The sequence below is a fragment of the Chenopodium quinoa genome, unplaced genomic scaffold (assembly GCF_001683475.1).
Source record: "Chenopodium quinoa cultivar QQ74 unplaced genomic scaffold, ASM168347v1, whole genome shotgun sequence".
In the NCBI taxonomy this organism is placed as follows: domain Eukaryota; kingdom Viridiplantae; phylum Streptophyta; class Magnoliopsida; order Caryophyllales; family Amaranthaceae; genus Chenopodium; species Chenopodium quinoa.
In genome coordinates this window covers 3566616-3593402 of record NW_018743977.1, presented here as the reverse complement: position 1 = coordinate 3593402, position 26787 = coordinate 3566616, and the positions used below count along the sequence as shown (strand labels likewise).

Here is a 26787-nt window from a genome sequence, read left to right as displayed (position 1 = left end):
AGTATTTCATTGATTAATGGAAGTAGGATAGCAATGGCTTGAGTGATGCATATTTACGCAGCTATTTTGAGTTTCTTGAGTAAAAGAAACAATTTTTTAACCTTTTATTGGATTTTATTAAGTTTATTATACGATTATGGTTGAATGTATTCGTTTTTCTCGAGGAAAAACAAGTTAAAGAATTTTTGTGACACAATGATAGAACTTCCAAGGCTCGGTCGAGAGGCGATACTTGAAGGCTTGGTTCAAGAATCAAAGTTTAGCACAACGGCAAGGTTTAACAAACCATAAACACAAGCTAAGCTCACGTTTTTCATATGATAATCAAAACTCAAATCTGATTTTTATTAATTCTTAACCACGTATTAAATAATTAGGGTAGAACAAAATCTAATCTAACTAGGAAACTTATCCTAACTTGTATAGATAATATTTTGCAAATATAATTTTTAAAGTTAAGCTATCTTCTACTAACCGAATTAAACTAACAAAAATATCCTAATAAATTTGGTCACCTAATAATAAAATTAAAAATAACATAAAAATTATTAAAATAACAATATTAATGCCTTGGAACCACATCATTGAGGCCATTAATCTCACAATGCAGCTTGAGGCTACAACTCTCAATTACAATTTTTTAATAATAATTAGAGGTTCAAATGGGTGTTTTCCGGCGCTGGACCACCGCCAGTAAAACCGCTCTAATACCAATTTGTTATGGAATAGCGGTTGTAATAGTTAATGCAAAGAGAACTATGAACTAATTAAGAGGAAAGCTTGAGTATTTCATTGATTAATGGAAGTAGGATAGCAATGGCTTGAGGCCATTAATCTCACAATGTAGCTTGAGGCTACAACTTTCAATTACAATACATTCAATTTCTGGATAATCCTAATTGCCAAACTTACTAACTTACTTATACTCAAGACTTCTAAGACTAAGGATAGATTCATGTGACTAATTAGCTAAAATGGCAAAACCATAATTAGACATTGTAGAAGCTTGTTGCTTGCTTTCCTCAAGTCCTTCTTAATGAGTTTTGTCATCTTGCCCTTGTTGTTGACTCAAACTTCCTCCTTTCTTGTTGCCGTTGTATTTTGTACTTCGATTGCCGCATCTTGACCATAGCACAACTCACTGACTTGGAGATTGTCAACCTTGATTTAATTGCCAACCTTGGGCCTTCGGGTGTAAACTTGTATGGGGTGAGGTATGGGCTGGGCCGTATGATTAATCACATAATGCAAGCTCTGAGCGTATCACTATTTATCTCATTAACACCTTCCAAATTTTCTTCATATATACTACTAGTGACCATACTGCAAGCCCGGCTGATATATAGAGCAGAGCAACACCAGAAGTTGCTAGAGCCCCTTGGCTAGCAACAAAACTGCAGAAATATGACAGTTAGAACATACACTATATATATATATATATATAAGATGGAAGCAACTCAAGCAAGAAAATACCTGCTGTCTCGAGTAGCCAAGATCAAAGTAAGTGCAGTCATCTGTGTTGCAGTTTTCCATTTGCCTAAATTATTTACAGCAACAGCCTAGGAAGAGTGACAGTCATGATCATATATATCAGTTCACCTAATCTCATTGTATTGAAATCTCTATGTATTCAAGTAATTCAACAGATGAGCAAAGCCAAAAGAATATCAAACCTGCAGAAGCTTAGCATCTTGAGAGGCAGCCCATTCCCTAACTGCAGACATGGTTATCTAGAAAGAGTATTAAAATCAAAAAGTTAGGTAGTCAACAAATGTACAATATGAATAATGCTAGTAGTGAGATGCCTACTTGACAAAAGTAATTAAATCACAAAGCATAACAAGTATACTATTTGAAGAACATGCAAAAGTAATCAAATCACAAAGCAACACGTATACTAATCATCAGACGAAGACATCATTATATTTAGTCTCTGCTCCGTAACAAACTAACAAATAGCTTATCCCTCAAAAAAATTCACACTATCCTGACAATCTTCTTTTCCAACACAATCTCTTGATTTCTCTATATCCCACTTTCAATATTTATTCGACATTGAGCAATTATTTTTAATATTTATGCTAACCCTGATGAAGAGTACCACTATAAGTTATCCATGAAGCAAAAACAATTCAAGGAGTATCTAATAAATAATGCATTGAAAATGCAACTGCCTGCTTAACTATGAAGGAAAAATGAAAAATCAATCAACAGAAACTCAAGAATGGGTAAATCATAGAGCCAAGATCAAACATAGAACTGTATAATGTGGTACTGTGGAACCAAAAGATACACCAGGTCAATAAAAAGACTACCTTTGTTTGTTGATTAATTTTATATGCACCCTGGAGCAAGGTCCACCCAAGGATATTTTCTTTTCTTTTTTTGCTCAAAAAAAGGGGAAAAAAAAAAAAAAAAAAAAAAAAAAAACAAAAAAAACAAATGAGCAAAAAACCACCCTTGGTGGCACCTACCTCTATGTGTACCCGGGTGTAAATAAAAGGCTCTAATGTTTACATTGTTCTTCATAGTTATTATACGTAGTAGATAGATATATTAAGAATCTGAAGAAAAAAAATTTAATGAGAGGGTGTGAGAAAAAGGTGAGTTGTAAGAAACAGGTACTTGAAGAGAAAGAGAGAGTAAGGTGTAAATTTTGTAGGATAAGAGGGTAAAATAAAAGTAAAGGGGGGTTGCAAAAAAGGGAACAGAGTAGAAGTGAGTATAAGTATAGCCAAAAAAAAAAAGGAAGCAGTAGAGAGGATTATTCATTTTTTGTAAACAATACAAGCATGTGATCAAAATTTCTAACAAAAGCCAGGTTCAACCATATATCACAAAGGGTGCTTTAATTGGTGACCAAGAAGTTGAACAATCATCTTTCCCTCTCACTTTCCCTTATTCAGCTCATTATTACCATAGTTATGACCAGCGATATTTGACGCATTATTCATCGGTCAACCAATGTTATCCCACTCTCCTAGAAAGTAAAACTAGTAATAGTAAGACACAGTTACTGTTAATTACTAACAATCATTTAAAGAAAAGCCTCCTCAAATCACAGAAACCATAATCGTTGGCATATATTTTTAACGTAACATATTAATCCAAATAGATGAGATTTGCTTCGCTTTGCGCATTATTCCCTAAGCTGCTAAACACAAATAGAGCAAATAGTGTCTTGTATTGACATGGAAATGGTGATATTGAATACAATTCAGCAAATTTCAATGCAGAACAGATTATATAAACACATATATTTGTCAAATGCAAGCAACTACACACCCAAATCTTCCCTTCTAGTCCTTCAGTCTTTCTCAACAACCTATTTGATTCCCACATTTTTTTCTCTCTTAACAGAATTTCAACCATATGATTATAAGTAAAGTTACTTCACGGAAGTTTCCTACAAGTATTTGACTAGAAAAGAATGTAAAGATTGTATACCTAATGACAACTGGATTCCAAAAATTGAAATTTAATGGCCAATTTTATTGACAGAACTCTTCAAAATATATTTGATTCTTTTCTGTCTGCAAACTATTATACCTTTTAACTTTTTACTGTCTTTCAGGAAATACTTAAGTGATAACTTTTGTTCAAAATTATTAAATCAGACAAAAAAACAATTTTTATCATACTCCATGCAATCAAAACTAACAATTTGTTGTACCTTAACAATTTTTTTAAATGATAATGGTAACACTTATAAAACTGGGGCCACAAAAGTCAAACTTTGTGAGCATCAAAAACTATACCCTGCACCAGTAATTTTCTTTGCAGCAAGAAACCCAACTGAAACTGCAATGATCCCTGTATCCTATAATGGACCTCATATGAGGTTGGGCACAAATATTAAGAATAGTTGTTGAGTGTAGTGTAAAGGTTGAACGTGTATAAAGGAAGTTAGTTAAAGGATGAGAAAGAAAAAAGATTGATGGGATGGTGAGAAAAGAGGAAATACTACAATTTAAAATATTAAACTTCATACAAAAGCAAATGTGAAGTAGGACACCCCCAAAATAGTACTACCTCCATTTCTTTTTTTTTGCAACAAATGAATTTTTTTATGTCTCACATAAAATACCCATTTGTAGCAAATTAAAAAAACAGAGGTAGTAATAAAGTTTATAATGGAATAAAAGGAGCTTATTCAAGCAACTGCTTTAGATCAGAATCAAAGGATAGAAGAGCATGAAAATATATTGTTGTTTAACAAGAAAACAAAGTCACAAATCACAACAGAACGGTCATTCTACAGGACTCTATTGCCAACAAAATGTAAAATAAAGACTTTTTAATATACTTAGTCACTTGAAACTTGAACAAATGCACAAATTGTAAAGGCCTTTGTGTTTGGGAAATGCAACCTATACACAGGGAATGCCACCTAAGCCTCCAACTCTAAATAACTTGCTCACCATAAACCATCCCCCCCCCCCCCAACCCTCTTTTTTTTTTTTTTTTCTTTCCATGAACTAAGATTTCATACCCAATCAATTTACCACTGTGTTTCAGAAAGCACTAAATTGGAAGTTCCATAAATCACTATCATGTTTCAACTTTATCATCAATTTTTCAGCTAGGAATTCCAAGGAACTTCAGGATAGACTATTCGAAGTACATTAATTCAAAGAAACGAATGCTTGGCTTTAAAAGCATGGTATGTGTTCCAATATTCAGCTCAAACTTGTCAACAGAACACACAGACATAAGGCAGAATCAATTACATCACATATATATTATCTGCAAAAATTGTCAATTTAAAAGCAAAGGGCATGCAAAGAAACCTCTCTCCCAATAATTGCAATGGCTGGTACTGGAAATAGCCAAGGGATATCTCCGAATAAGGCAATTTCAGGTGGTTTGCTACATAATAAGACCAATGTTGCAGCAACCATAAGCTGCATTAAACAAGAAGATGAATCAATAAACTACTAAAAAAAATACTTCAACTATCAACAACATTACAAAGGTTCTTCCTATAGGCAGTACCTTATCGGCCACGGGATCCAGAAAAGCACCAAATGCCGTACCTAGATGCATCTGAAAGAAATTGCCCAAGTATAACAATAAGTAAGGGAAGTAAACAAATTCATCTCAGCATATAACTTTATTCCACAGATACCTTTCTGGCAAGGTAGCCATCAAGCCAATCTGTGATTGCTGCAGCAACAAATAAACTGGTCGTGGCAGCTGCTCCCCACCAACTATTCACGTAAAATGCTGGGAACAGAAGCCTAAACGTTAGCAATTATAGGTGAGTAGCATTAAAAACAACCTTTTTATAACTGCCTTAGAGTTTGAGTTGTGATTAAATCAAACTGCACAGCATCAACAATCTAGGAATAGCTCCGATACTAATGAGAAAAAACAAGAGCAACTCTTTATTCTTCACACAGAAGATGTTAATTAACCCCAATATTCCAAACATTCTACAACATGTTTTTGTATCCAAGTCCCAAGGATGGACGGAAGAGTCCAAGATATGGTTACCTATCTTCCCATTAAGATCAATTCAAATATTTTTGTATGTAATTCCTAGTTCCTTACAAGAAAAAAGCACAGCACTTTCCTAAAGAGTGCCAAATTCCACCAAGAAAAATCAGCACGATATCTAAGCAATATCAAGAGATGGATCACCCTACACAAAACAAAGGTTTGAGGTTTACTATGCCCCCAAAAAAACCGGTATTTAGTTCAATTTTCGAACAACATACTACAAAAACTTCAACTCTAACATAAACAACCTAAAATCCCAACAAAAATACACCCTTTTTTTTTTTTTTTTTTTTTTTTTTTTTGCATTTCTAGCACACTAAACTAGCAAAATCTATAATGAAAACAAACCAATCTACAAACACAAATAAAAACACCCAAGTTAAGCATCATAATCCAAAATCAACCATATCACAAAAACCCATCAAAGTTCCACATTACAAAATTAATTACAACAATTCAATGAAAACCCACAAAAACCCAATTCTAATCAGATCAATCCCAATCCCCGAAACCCAACAAACAAAACTAATTCCATAACAAATCAAAAACCCCATCAGATTCATAACCAAACAAAAACCAAAAATCAAAAATAAAACATCATACTTCCAATAAAAACAGGAATGGCAGCAACACGAGCAAGGGTTAAAACAGTAGGCAATGTAAGCAATTTGGTAGAAGAACAATCATTCCCCTTTTCCTCCTGATCCTTCTTTGTAGACAAAACGACACCGTTTCGATTCAAATCATCATCGTTTCGCTTATCCTTCAAACCCATTTCAGACCCAAACGAACCAACCCCAAACTCAGAAGCCCTAGTAAATCTATCACCCCCCTTTTCTTCTTCTTCACTACTCTTAGTTTCTCTCTCCTCTGAAATTGGAGAAGAAGAGGAGGATGAAGAAGAAAGCATAAATACCCTTTTCCTATTAATGTTGTTAGGGATGTTGTATGTTATCATTTGCTTTATTTTTGTAGTGGTTGTAGTTAACCCCTTAACGTGCGCACACGCAACACCATAACACGCGCCCCTCTTTTTTGCTAACGTGCTCCTCTTTGAAGAATAAACAATGGTGCTTGGGATCGATTGCTTCGCCATTAATGGTGGAGGAGAGAGAATTAATGGTGGGTTTACGCCGCCGGCGGTGGCTATTGTGCGCCGGAGAAGTAGTTGTAAAGGTGGCATTTTTAATTTAATTTTTTTTTTTTTTGGGGGGAAATTTAATTAAATAAATAAATGAAAATAATAAAATTGGGAAAAGTTGTGAGATGTATGTAGAGATATTTTTATGGAAATTAGGTGGGTTTTTAGGGAGAATTTTGATTAAGTTGGATTGCTAAATTTGGAAAAGGGAAATTTTTTATGAGTTGAATTGAATGATTTTGTGATTTTGTTGAAATTTGAAGGATGATGATGAGGTACGGAAATAACTTTGTTAAAACACTTGACTTGGTTGCTACTTGCTAGTTGATGTGGCATGGTAGTTTTTAATGGAGGATAAAAATTACCAACTGTGAAAGTGTGATTTAATTAATTAATTAATTACTGATATTATCAAATTATTTTTTGGTACAAGTACTTGTAACTTGCCTAGGTTTTATTTGGGACTCAATTAAATTATTGTGCTCCTCAAATGAGGCTCCTTCTTACCATTTTGAAAAAAAAAAAAAAAAAATAGATTATTGTGAGAAAAAGGAGTGTAATTCAAAACTTAAAAGTGGACGTAGTTCAAACTGATACAAGGGTTGCGAAAATTCTACGATAAATGACGCGTACCGCTGTGTACCACTAAAGCAACGTACCACAATGTATCACAAATAAATTTAATTAAATATATTATTTATTTTTTGCATTTTTTAAACATAGGTTGACTTTAGCTAAGATGGTGAATTGCATTATTATTTTGATTAGTGGTTTAAGGAACAAATCTTTGAGCTCACCATTTTTTTTTTTCCTTCTCATATTTTAAAATTTTTTTATTTATTTCACATCATACAACCTCTTTAGATTACTCGTAGAACTACTTTATATAAAAAAAAATACTTATCAATTTTGAGTCCTTCGCAATTTATTAGATCCATATTTTTCCCTCTAGACTACATACATTCAAAAAGAAATATCACATACTTGTTTGATTTATTTTACATCATAATACAATCTATTTAGATTATTTGTAGGACTACTTTATATACAAAAATACTTATCAATTTTGAATCTTTCTCAATTTATTAGATCCTCCAAAGTTATAATTACTCATTCTCGTAAACTCAATTTTATTAATTCTATGTCATATAATTTACAAAATATGAATAAAAAGGAAAATAATTTGAGGCAAGGTAAACACAACGTAATTTAATTGAGCATTTCCTCAATTGTATAAATACTTTTCTATTTATGTTTAGCATGGTTTCCAATGCATAATGTTGACCATTTAAATTGAGCCCTTTTCCAAAATAATGCTAGCAAAAGACTCAATTCGATATATACCGTCTCTTTTTATTTAATTCCCACATTACCGTTCACATAAGCATGTAAGAGAAAACCATTTTTTTTTGCCGGTTCATTTGAAAACTGCCACTTCAAGTAGTAGTTTCTATAACAAGAAACTGCCACTTGAAATAGCGGTTTCTATAACTAGAAACCGCTACTTGAAGTAGCGGTTTTCTGTTACAGAAATCATTTCCTCAATCAGCCATATAAATTTATTGAACATCAACCAATGCAATGTAAAAATAGTATAATTGGCTCACCAAATAAATAATTAAAAAGGCTAAACACATATTTGCAGTACTTGCATGTGTTCAAATACATATGCTTTGGTTGGTAAATTAAACAAAAATTCATTTAGGAATTGATATTACTATAAAATTTAGGTGAATTGATATCAATACATGTCAAATAATTATAATAACATTATAATTAACAAGTGATTTGGGAAAAAAAGAAATTAGGGCAACAAAGAGCAGCACCAAGGGAGTTTCAAGTGATGGAGCCGACGGAGTAGCCTCCACCGAGTTATTTTCGGCGACTCAGAGTAGCTACGAGGGAGGTTCGGCGCTCCGAAAAGGTTGCGACGCTAAGCAGAGGACGAAAGGACCATATTCGATTAGCATGCCTGTTTTTTGTGTTCTTGTTCGAAGGTTTTTGGGTATTCTGAAAAGGGAAGCCGCCACTTCAAGTAGCGGTGTAAGTGAGAGATAAAATAGCGGTTTACATAAGAAACCCGCTACTTGAAGTAGCGGTTTTCTGTACAAATCGTAAAAATAAAAATCTTGCTCGAACCGGTGACATGGTCGGTACTGTGGGAATTAAATAAAAAATGACTGTATATATAGAATTGGGTCTTTTCCCAACATTATTTTGGGAAAGGGCTCATTTAAAATTACTAAAAATAATAAAAAGTTGATTAAAACTATCACTTCCGTCCTAGACTAGCTAACTTGTTGAACTTTTTTTCACTCTTAATATATGTGAAGTATATATGTAACTGTAACTATTTTTTTATTTAACATAATTAAGACATAATTTTTTATGAGATGTGTTGTTACATAGACAGTGATATAAAGTTTCATAATATGGCTTTGTTTTTCTTTTTAAATGGAATAGGGAAAGGTGATTTCATTAAATAATAATAGTCATTCGACACTTATAATCATCCCTTATGAGATCTAAATTCTCAATATAAGAATTAAACACCCATAAACTAATGACATCGCTTCTGCACTGCTCCTGGATAATTTTAGATGTCTTTGCATCGTTTTTGACGGAGCTACATTGATGTATAGTCGCAAAAGTGATAAACCTTGATTGGTCATCAAGATCTGCAAATTTGCAAGACGAATCTTCTAAATCTGCACCCCTATACCAACAGACCCGCAATTCTACAAATTTTCTAGACGAATCTTCCGAATTTGTATCCCTGCACACACTAAAAACAAACAAACAAACTATACTAAACCCTACATTGAGAAACTGACAAAACCCTACACGGAGGGACTAACAAAACCCTACACGAAGGGACGGACTATAATCACCATACTGTTGGTAACCTTTATTGACTAAAAACATTAAATTAAGGAAGAATTTGGGGCTGACCATCGATAAAAATCGATGGCAGCCCCTAAGTTTTCCTATGGTGGCTAGGTTTGAAGATAGAGAACAGAGAAAATTTAGGGTTTTTTTAGAGGTCTTCCCATATGGCTTTTTATTTAAAGGATTAATACTGTTTTTTAATCCCAACTTTCACCAATTTATTTTTATTAATCCCAACTTTGGATTATTCCTCAATAATCCCAACTTTAAGGTGGGTTATCATTCTTCATACCCAAACCGGTTAACAAAAGTCAACAACCTTCTATTGTAGGTTGCTGGACACGTGTCGCCACGTGAGTGGTCCAATTTTTTTTTTTTTTTTTTTTTACTGAACCAATTTTTTTTTTATTAAAAAAGAAAAAAACAGAAAAAAATTTCCTTTCGATTGGTCTAAAAATTAAAAAAAAAAAAAAAAAAAACAAAAACCCAGAAATACTCATACTCCCCACCGTAACCCTTACCTGACCACCGTAACCCCCACCACCACCACCACCTGCCGCCAGCCGTCCGCACCGACCCCTCCCTTCCCCTGCCCCAATGTTGCGCCGCTTTCCCCCCAATTCCCCTGTGTCGGTGCTGCGACCCACCTCCACCCCCAATCCCCTCCTTTTCCGATTCGATTTTCTGCCAACCACAATCAAAACTCCGTTTAAACCTCTCCAACCATTCGAAACACCCTCGAAACCCCTCCCCCACTCCCGAAAACCCCCAAAAGCCACTTCCTCACCGTCGAAAACCCTAGCCGCTAGGGTTTCGGGGTAACCGGATTGGTGGTTGGAAGTTTTCGAAAAAGGGGAGGGGTTTTATTGGCGGTTGCGTAGAGGTTTCGGAGGTGGTTGGTGGTTTCAGGGTGAGGGGTAGGGGAGTCGGCGATTCAGGGGGAGGGGGAGGGTGGTTGGCGCGGCGCTCCGGCTGGGGCCAGGCAGGGGGTTGGGCTGGTGGGGCTGCGGGGCCGTGGAAGGTGGTTGGGCTGGGTGGATTTTTTTTTTCTTTTTTTTTTGGTTTTTTTTATATTTTTAACCAATTAATTTGTGACACGTGTCACTTTAACCAAAAAAAAATTAACCCATTCAACCGGTAACCGGTTTTTGGGATTGAAGAATGATAGGCCACCTTAAAGTTGGGATTATTGAAATAATCCAAAGTTGGGATTAATGAAAATAAATTAATAAAAGTTGGGATTAAAAAACAGTATTAATCCTTATTTATATTAATGTTTAACTATATAAAAATAAAGTCAAAATAATGCACTAACATGTGCAAAGTTTTATTGTGTTAATTACTAAATTGTTTTAGAACAAATGGTGTTTTTTTTTTCCTTATATCGAAAAATAGGTGGAAAACTCTACAATAAATTCTACGATTCTATTTTTTTAATGGCCCTTTTTCCGATTCTATTAATACCAATTCAATCAAATTTACTCATACATATATACAGTTTATTGTAACTATTTCATTATAGAGGAAAAATTACTTTTAATAATCCCACCTTTGATCGATTCGCTGTTAATAACCCCACCTTTATCTTTTATTGGTCTCTCACTTGTTGGTAACCGGTTTTAACAGGTTAAAGTGCTACGTGCCACTTTATGATTAGTTGATAGATTTATAAAATAAAAAAAAAAACTAAAGTTTAAAGAATAAAAAAAATTAACAAAAGTAACCCACCAGCGAACCCCAAACCCCCACACCACCCTAGCCCAAACCCTCCGGCATCCATCCCCTCCCTACGCCCTCCACCCTACAAAACAAGCTCATACAAAGTTTGGTATGGCATAAAACGTGTGTCGGCAAGACATGAAGCGTGCATGGACATCATTTTTAATATTCAACACAAACACATAGGATGTTCCGCATGTGAACCCTCTTATTAAACATTGATGAGGGGATGTGCTGGTATAACTCGACATGCATGTCACATGACCCGAGTCTTGCATAAGCTCCATTTATGAAAGATCGACACGGCTCGGCACCGTACAACTATTACTAGGCTCGTTCTAAGCACAACAATTACAACGCCGATTCTAAGCACACCCCGTTTGAGCTCAAACTATTCTGGCATGGCACATGGGCCTATACGTACCCACCTTTATTAGTCCTATTGTATAATTTGTATAAGTTATAAGAAACATTGTATTACTATTAGCACAATTCTTGAAGCTAAGATTGAATTGCATTGATTGAAGCATATTTTGCATGATTACTGATTGCATTTTGAGTGTAGATGGCATGACATATTGAAAGGAAGGTACTGGGGGTTGCTTTACCCTCAATAATCCTAAATTTCTCCAAGTAAATAGGCAAAAAGGAGTTATCAAGCTGGTTGTCATGATTCATGAATGTCATCCACCCAAAGTTTCAAAATGATACCAAAATTTTTAGTTTGGATATTACCTATCCGATATATTTCTGGTAAAGATATTGCAATCACTGGGAAATACTTCTTACAGTTTACCAAGAAATGCTATTACTTGTATTGTATTAGTAAAAGCTCTAATTCATCACAGTTTGAAAACTAAAGGTGCTAATGCTTTCACTGAGAATATACAGGAAGTATCTGAAAATACAAGGGCATTCCTCATGCTAACAAGCACGGCTTATTAAGATGACAACTATCCCAGTTTTTCGAGTTTAGAGGACTGATCCATTTCACATGTAATCTATCGATACCATTATCACCTTCTATAATAAAATAACAAGCTTTCCGTAGCTTAGCTTCATCCTCTCGTCAAAGCTTGGTCTGCAAAGAAAATTGGAGTACCATATAAACTTGTTCGAAAATTATGTGCTACAGAGTATAAAACATAATGTATGAAAAATACATGCATACAAATATATACGAGTTGATAGAAAGTGTAATCATTACCAAGAAACGTTTCTTGTAACTCTCAACAAGCAACTTTGGATCAGTTTGTGTTTGCTTATAGCCCTCTATTTTATTCATCTCCTGCGACATTATCACACAGAATGGCTAAACTTGAACAGCTTGTAAGACACTTTTATTTGGAATAAAAATTTTAAGACTACTTTATTAAGTTATTCAGCCCTTTGCAAAATATAAGCAGAGTTTTTCTTGAAAAACCCACAATGTATGAATCATCAAGCACCAAAATCGTTCCAAGCTTACTGGTCCACGGGTTTTGATTAATACAAGAAATGAACTGAAAATTTGGTCTTAGACTCTGGTCTGTTTCATGAGCACATAGCCACATAACCACTGGTATTGTTAGCACAAATAGGCTTGATGTGTCTTGAATCTTGGAATTTTTCTGTTCTCAAACGTCACAAGATGATGTAATAGACTAACCTAAGGAGGGGCAATATTGGTAGTCTAGTCTAGTACTATTAGGTTAGTAGTCTTAAGCTTTAATATAAATAGAGAGAGGGGGTGGGGGAAAGAAAGCAAAAGGCGAAAATTGTATTAGGGAAATCTAGAGAGTAATGGCCTCAAGCCATCATTAGAGAGTGATAGTTTCAAGCTAATTTGAGAGTCATAGTGTCACGGTCCGAGTGGTTTGGCACCGGATCGTGCGGCGCGCTCTTATCTTTTAGAAACAAGAACACAAGCCTAGAGTGAGAGAGGTTCGTGGGCACACAGCAACACGGACCAAAGGTATCTCAATGAGGCAATCGTTAGTAACGAGTGCAGGGTCGGGACTTGTGACGGCCGATACTTCGAAGCGGGCACAAGCCGAACCGACAAGGATGTAGGCGTCTTTGAGAGTCTCTTGGTTTGGTGGGGAGCTTTAAAACAAGGCAAGCACAATATCTATAAAGGCTTAAATCAACACACAAGTCTTAAAGCAAGGCAACCCGAATAGGAGCTTTTTCATTCATTCAACCATCGCTCCATATAGAGCTTTATATTGTTTATATGGAGAAATACTAGTGAACACTGAAATGACAGTAACACAATAATCTCCTCTAGCGCCTAAACTACTTACACGAATACATTGAAAGTCTAACATAAACTAAGTAAAGACATAAGAAAGCAAAATACATGATGAAAGAGGTTGGATCCTAACACATAGCCTAAAGCTATTAACCCTATAATTTTGTAACCCCTCCACCATAATCAATCAATATTAACGCTTCCATCTTTATTAATTAATTCACTAATCAAAAATCAGAAATTCCAAGTCCGTCAACCAGCCTATTACAACTTGCATTGCTGTTATATATATTGGTTTTGTTGTGTTACTGATTTGAGTCTATTTGATGACTGAAGCCTAAAGTAACAGATGCAAAAATGCAACAGTATTGTAGATGTGTTATTTAGCTAAATAACTACCTACCACACACTTTATGCCTTGATTTCATAGATTAATGTAACAGTTTAACAGTTATAGGTAGGGATGGCAATTCAATCCGAGTTTGATTAGAATTCGATCCGAAGGAAAAAGTCCGATACGGATCCGTTAAAAAGTAGTCCGAATCCGAATCTGGCTAAATCAATCCGAATCCGAATAGGAGGTGGATCGGACTTGGACCTTGTACAAAGTCCGACTCCGGATCCGAATCCGACTAATATGATGCAAAAAATGAAATTTATAAGAGAAAATACATGAAATTTTTAGTATCACATAAATGAATTGGATTTTATCGGATGTTCGAATAAACGGACCGGATTCGGATGCTAAAATAATGAGTCGGATTGGATTCGAACTCGGATTAAGCGGATTCGGATTCGGATTCGAATCTGAGTCCATGATCCGATTAGGAAGTGGATCGAATTCATCCGACCCGAAACCGATCCGTTGGCATTCCTAGTGACAGGAGTTTCTAGAAACACATAAAGGCTAGTTTATAATTCGTAATAAAAATTGATGGAGTAGACACGAAGTATAAATAAGAGACATTAGAATAAGGGTATCTTATTGGCCAAATAGTGAAGAAAATAGCTTAGATAGCCTTCCCAACAGAAAAAATGAAATAAATAAATCCAAAATATTTCGAACAGAAATTGGAATAAATAAGAGACATTAGAATAAGGGTATCTTATTGGCAAATAGTCTAATCACCTTACTACCCAGACTTTTTTTATATCAGTTTGCGTCCCTTCAAATCATGTTACTGATTTTTTTTTTTTTTTTGATGGGCGGTTGCTACCTGCCTGCCTCTTTTTTTTTTTTTTTTTTTTTTGTGAATTCATATGAATTGTACAGGAAACCAGTCAATTGACGGATGTGAATTCATATGAATTGTACAGGAAACCAGTCAATTGACGGATGTGAATTCATATGAATTGTACAGGAAACCAGTCAATTGACGGACAAAGCGTCACTTTATAATAACTCAGTGGCAAATTTATTGGAGCCAATTATTCCATTTGCCTTAAAATGCAATAAAGGCAATACAAGCAGCTTGCAGGACCTTTCTTTGGACTGGGAACTCTAGGGCATCTAAAAGGACTCTGTTGCCTGGAAAAGGTTCGGTATGAGTAGCAGCAAGGGTTGGAACATTATACGTAGTATATATATTAGACACTGGGACAAAACAGCACTAAGCTTCTATGGAACATATCATAGAAGAAAAGAAAAGGTATGATTGAAATGGATTCATGAGTACTATGTGAAGGACAGGGACCTTGTTAGTTGTTACTATGATTGTGCCTAGACAGGCTTCATTCGTGGTAAGGAAAATTCTGAGTGCAGCTCATTCTCTGTCAGTGCGCATCTCTTACAGAAACAAGGCCTACAACTGTTTTCAATAAGCATATCTTAAAAAGAGATGAAAATATCATGATTAGTTCCTTGGGAGTAAAATGATTTGCAACAATCCTGCATTCCTACACCTCCCAAATGTAACTTCATTACCTGGCCAGCCATTTTAGGCAAACTTTCTAGGCTAAGATTAAAAGTAGTCTGTGTGACAAGGAAGATGAAAGAACTGCTCAGGGTGAATTGGAGTTATATCCTCAACTGATTTAGTATTTAAAGAAACCCTAGTGACTGGCATTGTGAGATTTAGGTGACCGTAGGGTGCACAGAATAACAGTATCCGAGCATATTTTATATGGAAAGAAAGGAATGCTAGGAAGCTCCAGGAAATGCAGCGAGATAATACTCTAACTAGCAACTACTGTGGATGTGAGATAAATTTAATGATTGTTTGCACAGATACAAGTGAAGATGTTAGCAAGGTTAGTGCCTCAGTGTTCAGTTGGTTGTGAGCCTCTTGCCAAGTTGCCACTTTATACTCTGGCTGCTTGTAGACCTGGCAAAAAATACCCAACCCAATGCGACCCATACCCAAAAAAGATACCCGTACCCTAAACTAGATGACCTGAACTAGACCCAACCCAAATCCGGACCAAAATTCACTTTACCCGAATATGACCTGCACCCAAATGGACCCAACCCATACCTAGCTTGAAACTTACCTCACCCAAATCTGACATGACTCTAAAAGCTATTTCAAACTTGTTATCCAGGACTACAATGTAAAGGATGACCAATGAAATACCACCATATAATGATAGGAGAACATTTTAACAGAAAACCATTAACCTCTTACCTCGAAATGAGAGAGAATAACATTTATCGCCATCAGAATTTTCACAAGTCAAACTAGGCAGTTAACATTTTAAATAAATGGAGTATAAGAAGCTTTTCTTTTGCGTTCTCTTTTTCTATACTTAATTATACTACTGTCGTTGATCAATAATTTAATATACCTGAATCCACATAGCAATCATAGGTCTCGCGGCTGTAATATCATAGCTCCTCACATCTTTCAAAAAGGGGATGTATCTTTCAAAGAATGGGACATAAGCAATATCAACCTGTGGTGGAAGTCATTAAAAGAGTCAACACAAATGAAGGATTCTGACCCTGTAAAGTATCCAAAGGTACAAAATTCTGGTTACAGTTCATTCTGTAGCGAATAGCAAGACTGCAAGAGTATGCTTCTTCAGAAGTTAATTTAGCAACCCTCATACTTGCTATAAGTGATTGAGTGTGAGGAAGAGCATTCATCCAGTTTTGCGTCAAATTATAAGTGTAAACTTGAAGCATAAATCCATACCAGACTTAACTGACCCAGGAAAAAAGGGCCATCATTTAACTTGGAAAGAGCATCTTCAATGTAATCGAAGGCAGCACCTGATGTCGATGACAAAGGAAATTGTGAAAGCCATAAACAATGATTCAAATACACGCGGTTCAGATTTCAATATACCAGTTTCTGCATTCACTCCATCCTCCTTGAAAGAAGAAGTTACAGATTTATGGAATGAGTCAATATAAGAAAATAGTACGCCAGCAAAGTCTTGCTTCACAAGATCCTGCAAGATAAAATATATTCTAATAGAGAGATATAAACCTAATTGCAAATAAACGCAAGGATTTATCTTCCAAAGCTTACACTTGGGAATAAGGACGGCCCTTCAAAGTGACTGTCAATAAACTTCATCAAATCAAGGCTCTCACCTCTAACTTCATTTTTGTACTCTAATGATGGAACCTGTGACATTATTTTAAACGGCAACAGTGATAGTAAGAAGAATTAGCTTCATCAAAAAACCATTTTAATACTACTTGTTATAATCAAAACTTTTCCCATTGGATGTATTTTAAAGAAGAGATACAGACAAATTCACTATTATAACTTGGACGCCAGTCAGAGGGAAGACGGAAGAGTTAGGTTTGCTTTTGATTACGACATAAAATTTGCCGGCTTTTGATATAGCATATTGATAAACGTTGGAAGAATCATATGTATAACAGAGCAACTACTTCAACATTCAGTCACAGTACCCATAACCATGATTTATGATCAAAGATCTCAGTATCTTTGTTCCCTTGATGATTTCAAAACAAACTTGTCATTTCATAGCATCTTAACAAATTTTATAATCCAAATGGAACAATATATTTGAAGGAAGAATTCAGACAAAAGTAGGATAACACACATTGTCATGTCAGTAATGTTAAATGTTATAGTGGTGCTTGAAAAAATAGGAGAATAATTTCTTTATATGAAGTACTTCATAGATGTAACAAATACAAGCCAAGGGAATTTCTTTCCCAAAATATGATAACAAAGACTACATTAAAATAGATGAGCTATCAATCTCAAACATATTACCGCTTGTGCATTATGAAGCAGAAACCCAGGAGATTAACCACTAGAAATAGATTCAATCATTCTCTCTTTATTAGTCTCTATCCATGAAGTGATCAACCTTTAAAGACTCAATTGGACAATTGAGCTTTAACTTTGGATTTAATTTTAGTAACTCTAGTAGCACAGAGCCACTGTCTAGGTATTTTGAGGTCATCACCTGTTACTGTAGGTATATGCCAACTACCACTTTCAGATTCTTGAGTTACAATTGAATACGGTGGAGGCATGTGGAGGACAAGTCCACTTTTTGAGACTGTCATCCTGATCTGATGTTTTTCCTTCCATCGAGGGAAAATGCTATTTCCTAGCAGCTGGAACAAGTGGTCCCTCATCTCATCATTTGTAAGCAACAAACAATTGCATCTAACAGCCGCGTATAACCAATACCAGTCATCATTTGAACCTTGTGGGGTGGCATAAATGGCACCAGCCTTCCTCCAGCTCCCCAACATTCTCTTTATATTAGTAGTTTCAGCTGGGCCAGTATAAACACGATTTTGATGAAGAATGACAAGAGGCAATTTCTTTGTAGGGCTAATTTGTTGTAGCCTATTTACAGCTTTAGCAAGCTGCCTAAAGTCAAAAGATTCTGAGTCGCAAAGGCCAACATTAGCACCATCCACAACTGCATCAAAAGGTCCATTACTCTGAAGCCACCGCTGGAACTTCAAAAAGTCAGCCAGTTTTTCTTTTTTGCATGCCAAAGAACTCAATGAACAAGCAAAATTATCAGTCTCTTTAGGGTCAATGTCAATGCACACAAGTTTCTCACCACAGGAACTACACACACCCTTCTTATCCATCTCGGTCTTTACCACCCCCCATTTACCGCTACCAAGCCACCCTTGCCCGTGCCACCCTCCTCCACCCATATTTATACCTTCCTTCACCTTGCCCATGTCCCAATTCTCCATCCCAACACCACAAGCCGTCTCAGATTTAAACCAACATTCCACTATCCTAGCAGTCTCTTCAGAAACCTGCCTCACACTAGTTCGCAATCGATGCAACATCTCATAAACCTTATCTCCCCTCCTGGCATCCACACTCAACTTCAAAAGAGCAGCAAGCTCAGGCTCCTCAGCCACTACCCCACACTCTTTCATGTGTGCATCCACCTTGTACGCCCCATCGGCATCCCCCTTCTCTAAAAACCCAAACAATGCTGGCGCGTACGATCTAAGCTTCGGAACATTACCACTATCCTTCATCTGCTTAACTAAATCAAAAGCCATTTCTGGGTCTTTCTTACAAGCTGCTAATCTAGCCATACTAGTAAATGTAGCCTCATTCGGAACAACTCTATCAATACCCATTTGTCTAAATATCTCAAATCCCCTTTCTAAACTATCAATAACACAATCACTAATACCATTCAAAGCATGATTAGAACACAAATAAAAAAGTGTATTATAATGATGAAGAGATAGTTCTGTACCATCAACTCTAGCAGCATCGTAAAGGCGCAGAGCTTCATCAAGCTTATTAAACTTTGAACACATATCAAGTTTACACTTCAGTATGTATTCAGGCGTCACGCCCCGGGCTTTTTTCCTTTGTTTCAATGTCATCCTTATACCCGGAACATCCGAAGAAGAAACAGGTTTGGTTGAAGAAGTTGCAGCAGCAGAAACTGCAAAGGTGGAGGAAAAGGGATAACTGAAAAGGGTTTTTTTGCTAATGAAAGAAAGAGAAGAAGAAGCTGGAATATGGGTATAACCGCCATTGTTGCAGGTTCCATGGAGGAGAGAGAAAATTGGGCGGCATTGAGCAAAGCTGAATCGAGGTAAGCTCATCAAAACAGGTATCCTGGGCATGATAACGACGCGAATATGCACCAAATCAACTTTAAATTGAGGATAAATTTACTGGGTTTTTAAGGTTTTAATCAAATGAGCATTAATTTTTCTGGGGTTTTAAGGATTTAATCAAATGAGGATGATAAAACCCTAATTTTCAAAATTGCAAAGTTGCCGGAATTAATGGGGTAAAAACATCCCTTTGAAAAAATGGAGGTAAGAAAAACTGAAATCGGTGGTGGGACGGAGCTCTGGCGAGTGATAAGGCGGCGGATGGAGGTGGTCCAACGCCTTGGTGCGGCGAGGTTGTTGGGTTGTAGCACTGAGAAAGCTAAGGGAAAGGGGTAAAGAGTAGGGAGTTGAGGGGATTGGTTTGGCAGGAAGATAAAAGATTCTAGATTTTCACTCTCCACTTGGCACTAGCTGGTTTTTTTTGCTTGTAGGGGGGTATTTTAGTCATTTCCTTAAAAGAGGGAGCTCCGGATTATCATCATGGATAAAATTCTAAACCATTACCATTGTTAACGGCTTTATCCATGAATAGTGCAAATTTAGGGTATTTACTTACACGTATGCCACATGTAAATAAACATATGAAGTAGGCTGTTTATCGGTCCAAGCGGATCAAAGACCGGAAGATTTAATTTCAAGAATAAAAAACTGGACCTATTAAGCAAGGATCGGACTGAAAAAATTGGTCCAAAATTCGGTCCATTCCTATTCATTTTTCCGATTTTTAAACACCCCTAATACGGAGTTTAATATCATCAACTATATTATAATTGCAAAGCCATTTTTATAACATTTCACCTCAATCCTCCAAAACCGTAATACTCAAATCTTATGCACTTCATATCAATAATTACCTGTCCACTAATTTCTTAATTTTCCTGTTTTTTGCAAGGGACTCAAATAACTAACTACAAACAGTATACTTTGTATTGTTATTTTTTCGCAAATAACATATCCCATGCATTAGCCCAAGTACCCTCTAATTTTGCAAATTTAGGAGATTAGCATTGAAATGTAATGATGAATTGATGATTGATAGTCCAATTGCCAAAAGACTAGCCCTCCAAAGCAAATAGAAATGAAAAAGATTACTACGACTCGTCGACTCTACGAGTACCTTATTTGGTGGGTAGACTTTTTCTTTGTACCACGAAGGCCTGTTTTTGAGATCAATGGCTACCAACTCTATTTTATCTTGTAGTCCCTTCTCACAAAACAAAAAAAAAATAATAATAATAATAATAATAAATAAAAATCATGCTAAAAAAAGGGAAATGGTTTTTAATTACTCCATATTGGTTAAAATTAGAAAAATTACCTTACAATTACGGGTAATCCAAACCCGTTGAGCATATGGGCAAGTGTACGAAACATACAACCTTCAAAAAAAAAAAATCAAAACTCACCACAATTAATTAAATCAATAAAATAATCCACCTTAAAATTGGAATTTCCACCCTTTTTTTCGAAAAAACGGAAAATTAGGAGTACGAACCTTGTGGTGCCATCAAACAATGAAGGTGGGTCTGAAGTAGAATCAAGAGGTGGAGGCAAAATTTCTTCCATTTTTCTAATTGCAATTTTGGAGACAAAAAAAATCATTTAACCCAATAATATGAAACCAATATTAAAATTAATACACTAAAATACCTGGTGGAAGCCATTGATGAAGCAGTGATGACATTTTTTCTTCGGATTTTCAAGTTAAGAGAGAGAAAATGATGGTGTTTTTGGTGAGAATGAAAATTTGAGAGTGAAATTGATTTAATGGGGTTTAAATTTAATGAAAGGAAAGAGATGATTGGAAAATGTGAGGTTGATACATAACCATTACTCATTATTGCTGGAGTTGTAGAACCCATTTCCGGTTGTTACGATAGTTCTAACTTCTGCACTTAGAAAGTTGGAACTACTCGTATAAACAATTTTAGTTTTAGGCTTTTAGCCTGTGTGTCTACACGATAAACTTGAATCAACTAAGAACACATGTTTTTTTAGGGGATCGTTGTACTCCCTTTGTTTTAGTTTCCATGTTATAGGTAGAGGTGTCAAATCGGATATTCAGATGGAGTTTGGGTTGACCCACGACGGGTCGGGATGTTTGGGTCGAGTAATGATGGGTTATATTAAATTAACAAACCAAATCAAATCGGGTTGAGCTTAATCAGATTCGGGTTAAAGTTGAGTTCAAGCATGGTCGGATACAAATCAAACTTGGGTCAAGTCAAATTCGGGCCGAGTCATATTGAGTTAAGATGAACTTGGTTTTGGATTTTATCGGGTTTATTTGTGTCAAAATGGATTTATTTGACTTTGGAACGGGTCATTTTGAATTCAATTAGATCTCGGTTCAAATCAATTCAATGCCGGTTAAAATTTGAATCTGGTTACTTCGATTATTAGCTCATTCTCAGTTAAAATTACTTTAGTTTCGATTTTGAGTCGACTAATTTAAATTCAGATCCATCTCAGTTGAAGTTGTTTTAGCTATATTAGAATACATGTCATGTCATTTTTGTTATTGGAGATTTTCATTCATATATAGTCCGTTGGGTTTCATTTAATTAACTTTCGTATTCGCTTATTAGAATTGTTATAAGATTGACAACTCAAGTTATTACTGAAAATGACTATTTATCACCTTGATCGGGTGATTATCACATCATTGTAAAATGTCTTTTTCCTTATCGTTTTGCATTTATCGCCGTCTTTGCGGCTATTTATCATCGTCAATTCATTAGCAACTTGATTATAAGAAGTATTAAGATTGTTGATTATATCTAAATCGTGATTAAGAATACAAGATTTTCAAATTTTAGTAATGTTTGAATTTTGTTATTGTTAATGAAGTTATACCCCTTCATTTCGTAATAATTGCAACACATTTATTTTGCGTTGGTTTCATAATAATTCTAACACCTTATTTAGTAAGGACACATTACTAATGGTCAATAATGGATAAATGTTAATTGAGTTTGATGTATAACTTAAATAAGTTTTAATAAAGTTTAATAAAGGTTATCCAAATTTAAATAAATTACAACTAAAATAAGCTATAATATGGTCTAATAAGTTAAAGTATGTTCAGATAAGGGTTTGTTTAATTCACCTTATTTTCTCTTATATCAAGACTATAAGTTCAGATAATATCATATAATTTTAGATAGGTTTATACAAATTCAGATTAATTAGTTCAGACAATTCAAATTAGTTCAAATAAATTTAGATAAGTTTGGATAATTTCAGATACATTCAGAATAGTTTAGATAATTTTTGAAATATTCAAATTAGTTCAAATAATTTATGATAAATTAAGATAAGTTTTGATAATTTAATTTCAGATAAATTCGGATAAGTTCAGATAAATTAATACAAGTTTAAATTATTTCATATAATTCAGATATTTTCTTACACATTCAAATAAGTTCGGATAATTTAAAATAAATTTAGATAGGTTCAGATTGATATGAGTTCAGATAAATTCAGATATGCTTATATAAATTCAGGGTTGTTTATATAAATTCAGATAAGAGAAAATTAAGTTGAAATAAATTCAGATTTGTCAAAATCAGGTGAATATAACACACCTAATCACATTAATATATCAAATATACATATTTATGTTATAAATTTTAAATTTTATACATTTTAGAAATTTTATACATTTTAGGGTCGGAATCTGGTGAGAACCACCTTCTATGTGAGAACTCATCCTATATGTGAGAACAAATCTCAGCCATCAAATTGTATTCAATCCAACGCTTGTGATTAATAACATAAAACTCCTAAAAATCACGCCTAACTGTCATCTCTCTCCACCCAGATAACTGACTTCTCTCTCCACCACGAAGCTTCATCAATGGCATCTAATTAGTAAAGTTGTTTCTCATTGCTTCGAATTGGATCCTCAAAGTAATCATAAGCAAGTTCACACTGACCTCGCTCGCCTTGCTCGATATTAGTAATTGCAATTGCAATCGCTGCTACAAAATTAAATTCGCCAGGTTATTGAATTGCATGTTAATTGCATGATAATTTTCAATTTTTGAGGTTTGTTCTGTTCTCATTGAATTGCATGTTTAATTGCATCAATCGCCAGGTTATTGAATTGCATGATAATTTTCGATTTTTGAGGTTTGTTCTGTTCTCATTGAATTACATGTTTAATTGCATCGATCGCCAGGTTATTGAATTGCATGTTAATTGCATGATACTTTTCGATTTTTGAGGTTTGTTTTGTTCTCATTGAATTGCATGTTTAATTGCATCAATTATTGATTTGATTGAATTTACTTCTTTGAAGTTTTTTGAATTGAATCAATAATTTAGGTTTGATTAATTTGATAGAGATTGAAAATTTGCAATCAAATTTAAAATGAGCAAATAAATTAAAAATGAGCAAACCTAAATATGTATAACAATATAGAAAAAATATAATGAACAAACATAATTAAAATGAGCAAATCCAAAATAACAATGAGCAAATATAAAAATGAGCAAATGAGCAAAATAAGTTGGTGATGGTGGTGGTGGTAGGGTGCAGGGGACAGGGGCGGCGACAGGGGAGTGAGAGTGAGACAGGTTGTGGTGGTGATAGTGGTGGTGGTAAGGTGCAGGGGCAGGGACAAGGACAGGGGCGGAGGAAGGAAAGAGAGTTTGGTGGTGGTGGTGATTGTACATTGTAAGGAAGAGGGTGAGAAATGGCATTCAGCTCATTATCATAAGTTGCAGAAGCAGTGAAAGTGAAAGAGGTAGTTGTAGCTAATGCTAATGCTAATGCTAGGATTAGAAGAGAGAGAGTGCCCATATTATTGTGAAGAAAAAAGAGTAAAGAGAAAGAAAGTAGAGGGAAGTGATGGGAAGGCTTATGTAGCCGCTTCGTGGAAGGTGAAAGACTGCTAGGAGCCTTGCATTAGTGAAGCGAAGGCAATCCTTTGGGGAATTCAGCTTGCTGCAGATTTCGACTACTAACAGATCACGGTAGAAAGTGATTTCAGTTAAGGAGCATTCATGATTGATTGCAGATACAACAATATTTAAAATCAATTTATCCTGCATATGTCTGGTCTATAATTGACTGTTTATATAAATTTGATCATTTGATGTAAATTTGGTTCTATAGATATGCTTTATGCTTGATGTTGATGCGTTGCATAGTGTTATTTTGACAAATAATATATCATATATAGGCTCATTTAGAAAATAAGCAAATAGTTAGTTGCTCATTTGTCAAATGAGCAAATAATTAGTTGCTCATTTGTCAAATGAGCAAATACTTAGTTGCTAATTTCACAAATGTGCATTGAGTTATTTGCTCATTTGACAAATGAGCATTCAATTATTTGCTCATTTGACAAAAGATCAAAGAATTGTTTGCTTATCTCGTAAATGAGCATTGAGTTCCTTGGTCTGCTTGCCTATGCACAAGCCCCACCCTCTTCTTCTTGGTCTGTTTCCTGCACACTAACCACACTCCCTTCTTCCACTTCCCTGCACAAACCTATCCCCCCTGCCCCTTCATCTTTCTGCTTGCAGTTCTGATTTCAGAAATTGTTGTGTGTAAGTGTGTGTGTGTGTGAGAGAGAGAGAGAGAGTGAATGTAAGAGTGTATGTATAAGTGTGTGTGTTTGCTTCTGGCTGTGTAAATTTAAGAATCCGATTTCAGTTCTAATTATTGAGAGTCTGTGTGTAAGTGTGTTTAAGGGGGTGCATATTCACTTGTTACTATTTTGTGGGAATGTTAATGACTTGTTATTTCTATTATGTTTAATGACAGAAATGATGAGGAACAATGAACAACTTGACAGTCATTCTAGTACCATCACAAATGTGCCAACTATTCCTACAATAGTAGTTTCTCCTAAAGTAGCACCTTTGCTCAATCCTGGAGGAACAAAAGAATGGCTTCCAATATTCCCCAATGAGTTGAAACCAACTATAGGGATGAAGTTTAATAATCTTGAAGAGGGCCTTGAATTTTATAAAAGTTACGCATTTGCTGCTGGATTCAACACAAGAAAGTCTACAACTAAAAGACAAAGAAGAAGCAAAGAATTGAAATCACAGTATATCTTATGCAATAAGGAAGGATACAAAGAGAAAAGAAAGGCTACTGTTGAAAAATATTTAAATAACAAGGAAAGAGAAAGCAATGAAGAAAAAGCTTCAATCAAAAGGAAGAGACTCGTTACTCGTGTTGGGTGCAAGGCATATATTGTCATAAAGCATTGTGATGATAACAAATTCATAGTGTCATAATTTCATGAGGGACATACTCATGCACTTTATACACCTAGTTGCAATCTCTTCCAAAAAGAAGGAAGGAAAATGAACATATTGCACAAAAAATTAATTGTGAATAATTCTAAGGTAACACTTTCAAAGTCTCTTATGTTTCATGAATCTCTATATGTTCTAATAAAAGCTGTTTACTCATTTGACAAATGAGAAAATAATTATTTGCTCATTTGAAAAATGAGCATTGAATTGTTTGTTCATTTTCATTTGAAAAATGAGCATTGAATTGTTTGTTCATTTGAAAAATGAGCATTAAATTGTTTGCTCATTTGACAAACTGTTTTGTTCTTTAAATAGGTGAATATTGGTCCCGTTACAACTTTTCGAATGATGAAGGAAATTGTTGGAGGATATGATAACATTGGTGCATCTAAGCAAGATTTCAAAATTTTTTTATAGAGATTTAAAAGCATACATTCAAGGAAGCGATGCTCAAATGTTCGTGGATAATTTTACCAACAAAAAGTTAATGTGGAGTGCTTTTTTCTTTGATTTTGAGATGGATGAAGATTATTTCCTTTGTAGAGCATTGTGGGCAGACCCCCTTTGTAAAAAGAGTTATGCTCTATTTGGTGATATGGTATCCTTTGATACCACATACCAAACCAATAGGTAATACATAATAATCACAATTCATTTCTATGTTATAACTATGGCTTAACTTAATGACTTTGTTTTAAATGAACTTAGTATAATTGTTTGCTTACTTCAATGTGAAAAGTGAATATCCCCATAAGTCTAATTTTCTTTGATAAGAGTATGTATATGGGCATTGAATTGCATGTTCATTTGACAAATGAGCATTGAATTATTTTCTCATTTGACAAATGAGCAAAGAATTGTTTGCTTATTTCACAAATGAGCAGTGGCGGACCTAGGAATTTTCGTCTGGTGAGTCACAATTGATAATAAAACATGTAATAAATTTTTTGACCAAACAATCAATTAATAATACTAAAA

At 34.9% G+C, this 26787-nt stretch overlaps 3 protein-coding genes across 4 annotated transcripts; all 3 read right to left on the bottom strand.

Moving 5' to 3' along the window:
- Nucleotides 1-764: 764 nt before the first annotated feature.
- LOC110689816 (CDP-diacylglycerol--glycerol-3-phosphate 3-phosphatidyltransferase 2-like) lies at nucleotides 765-6999 on the bottom strand. Its single transcript, XM_021866632.1, has 7 exons — nucleotides 6106-6999; nucleotides 5129-5226; nucleotides 4996-5046; nucleotides 4791-4904; nucleotides 1674-1730; nucleotides 1474-1559; nucleotides 765-1394 (listed from the first exon to the last, which is right to left on the bottom strand). Exons 1-7 carry the CDS (start codon nucleotides 6683-6685, stop codon nucleotides 1271-1273), a joined length of 1110 nt encoding a protein of 369 aa, XP_021722324.1. The 5' UTR covers nucleotides 6686-6999; the 3' UTR covers nucleotides 765-1270.
- Nucleotides 7000-12042: 5043 nt separating this feature from the next.
- LOC110689815 (glutathione S-transferase L3-like) lies at nucleotides 12043-21544 on the bottom strand. Of its 2 annotated transcripts, XM_021866630.1 has the most exons (10): nucleotides 21181-21543; nucleotides 21026-21100; nucleotides 20849-20909; nucleotides 20648-20734; nucleotides 16958-17056; nucleotides 16772-16877; nucleotides 16619-16695; nucleotides 16269-16376; nucleotides 12459-12539; nucleotides 12043-12332 (listed from the first exon to the last, which is right to left on the bottom strand). In XM_021866630.1, exons 1-10 carry the CDS (start codon nucleotides 21390-21392, stop codon nucleotides 12321-12323), a joined length of 918 nt encoding a protein of 305 aa, XP_021722322.1. In that variant the 5' UTR covers nucleotides 21393-21543; the 3' UTR covers nucleotides 12043-12320. The 2 variants fall into 2 exon arrangements, with proteins under 2 accessions (XP_021722322.1, XP_021722323.1); XM_021866631.1 differs by lacking the exon at nucleotides 20648-20734 and having other exon boundaries at nucleotides 21181-21544.
- Nucleotides 17551-20603, bottom strand: LOC110689814 (proteinaceous RNase P 1, chloroplastic/mitochondrial-like). The gene has a single exon (XM_021866629.1). It carries the CDS (start codon nucleotides 19534-19536, stop codon nucleotides 17788-17790), a length of 1749 nt encoding a protein of 582 aa, XP_021722321.1. The 5' UTR covers nucleotides 19537-20603; the 3' UTR covers nucleotides 17551-17787.
- Nucleotides 21545-26787: the final 5243 nt, after the last annotated feature.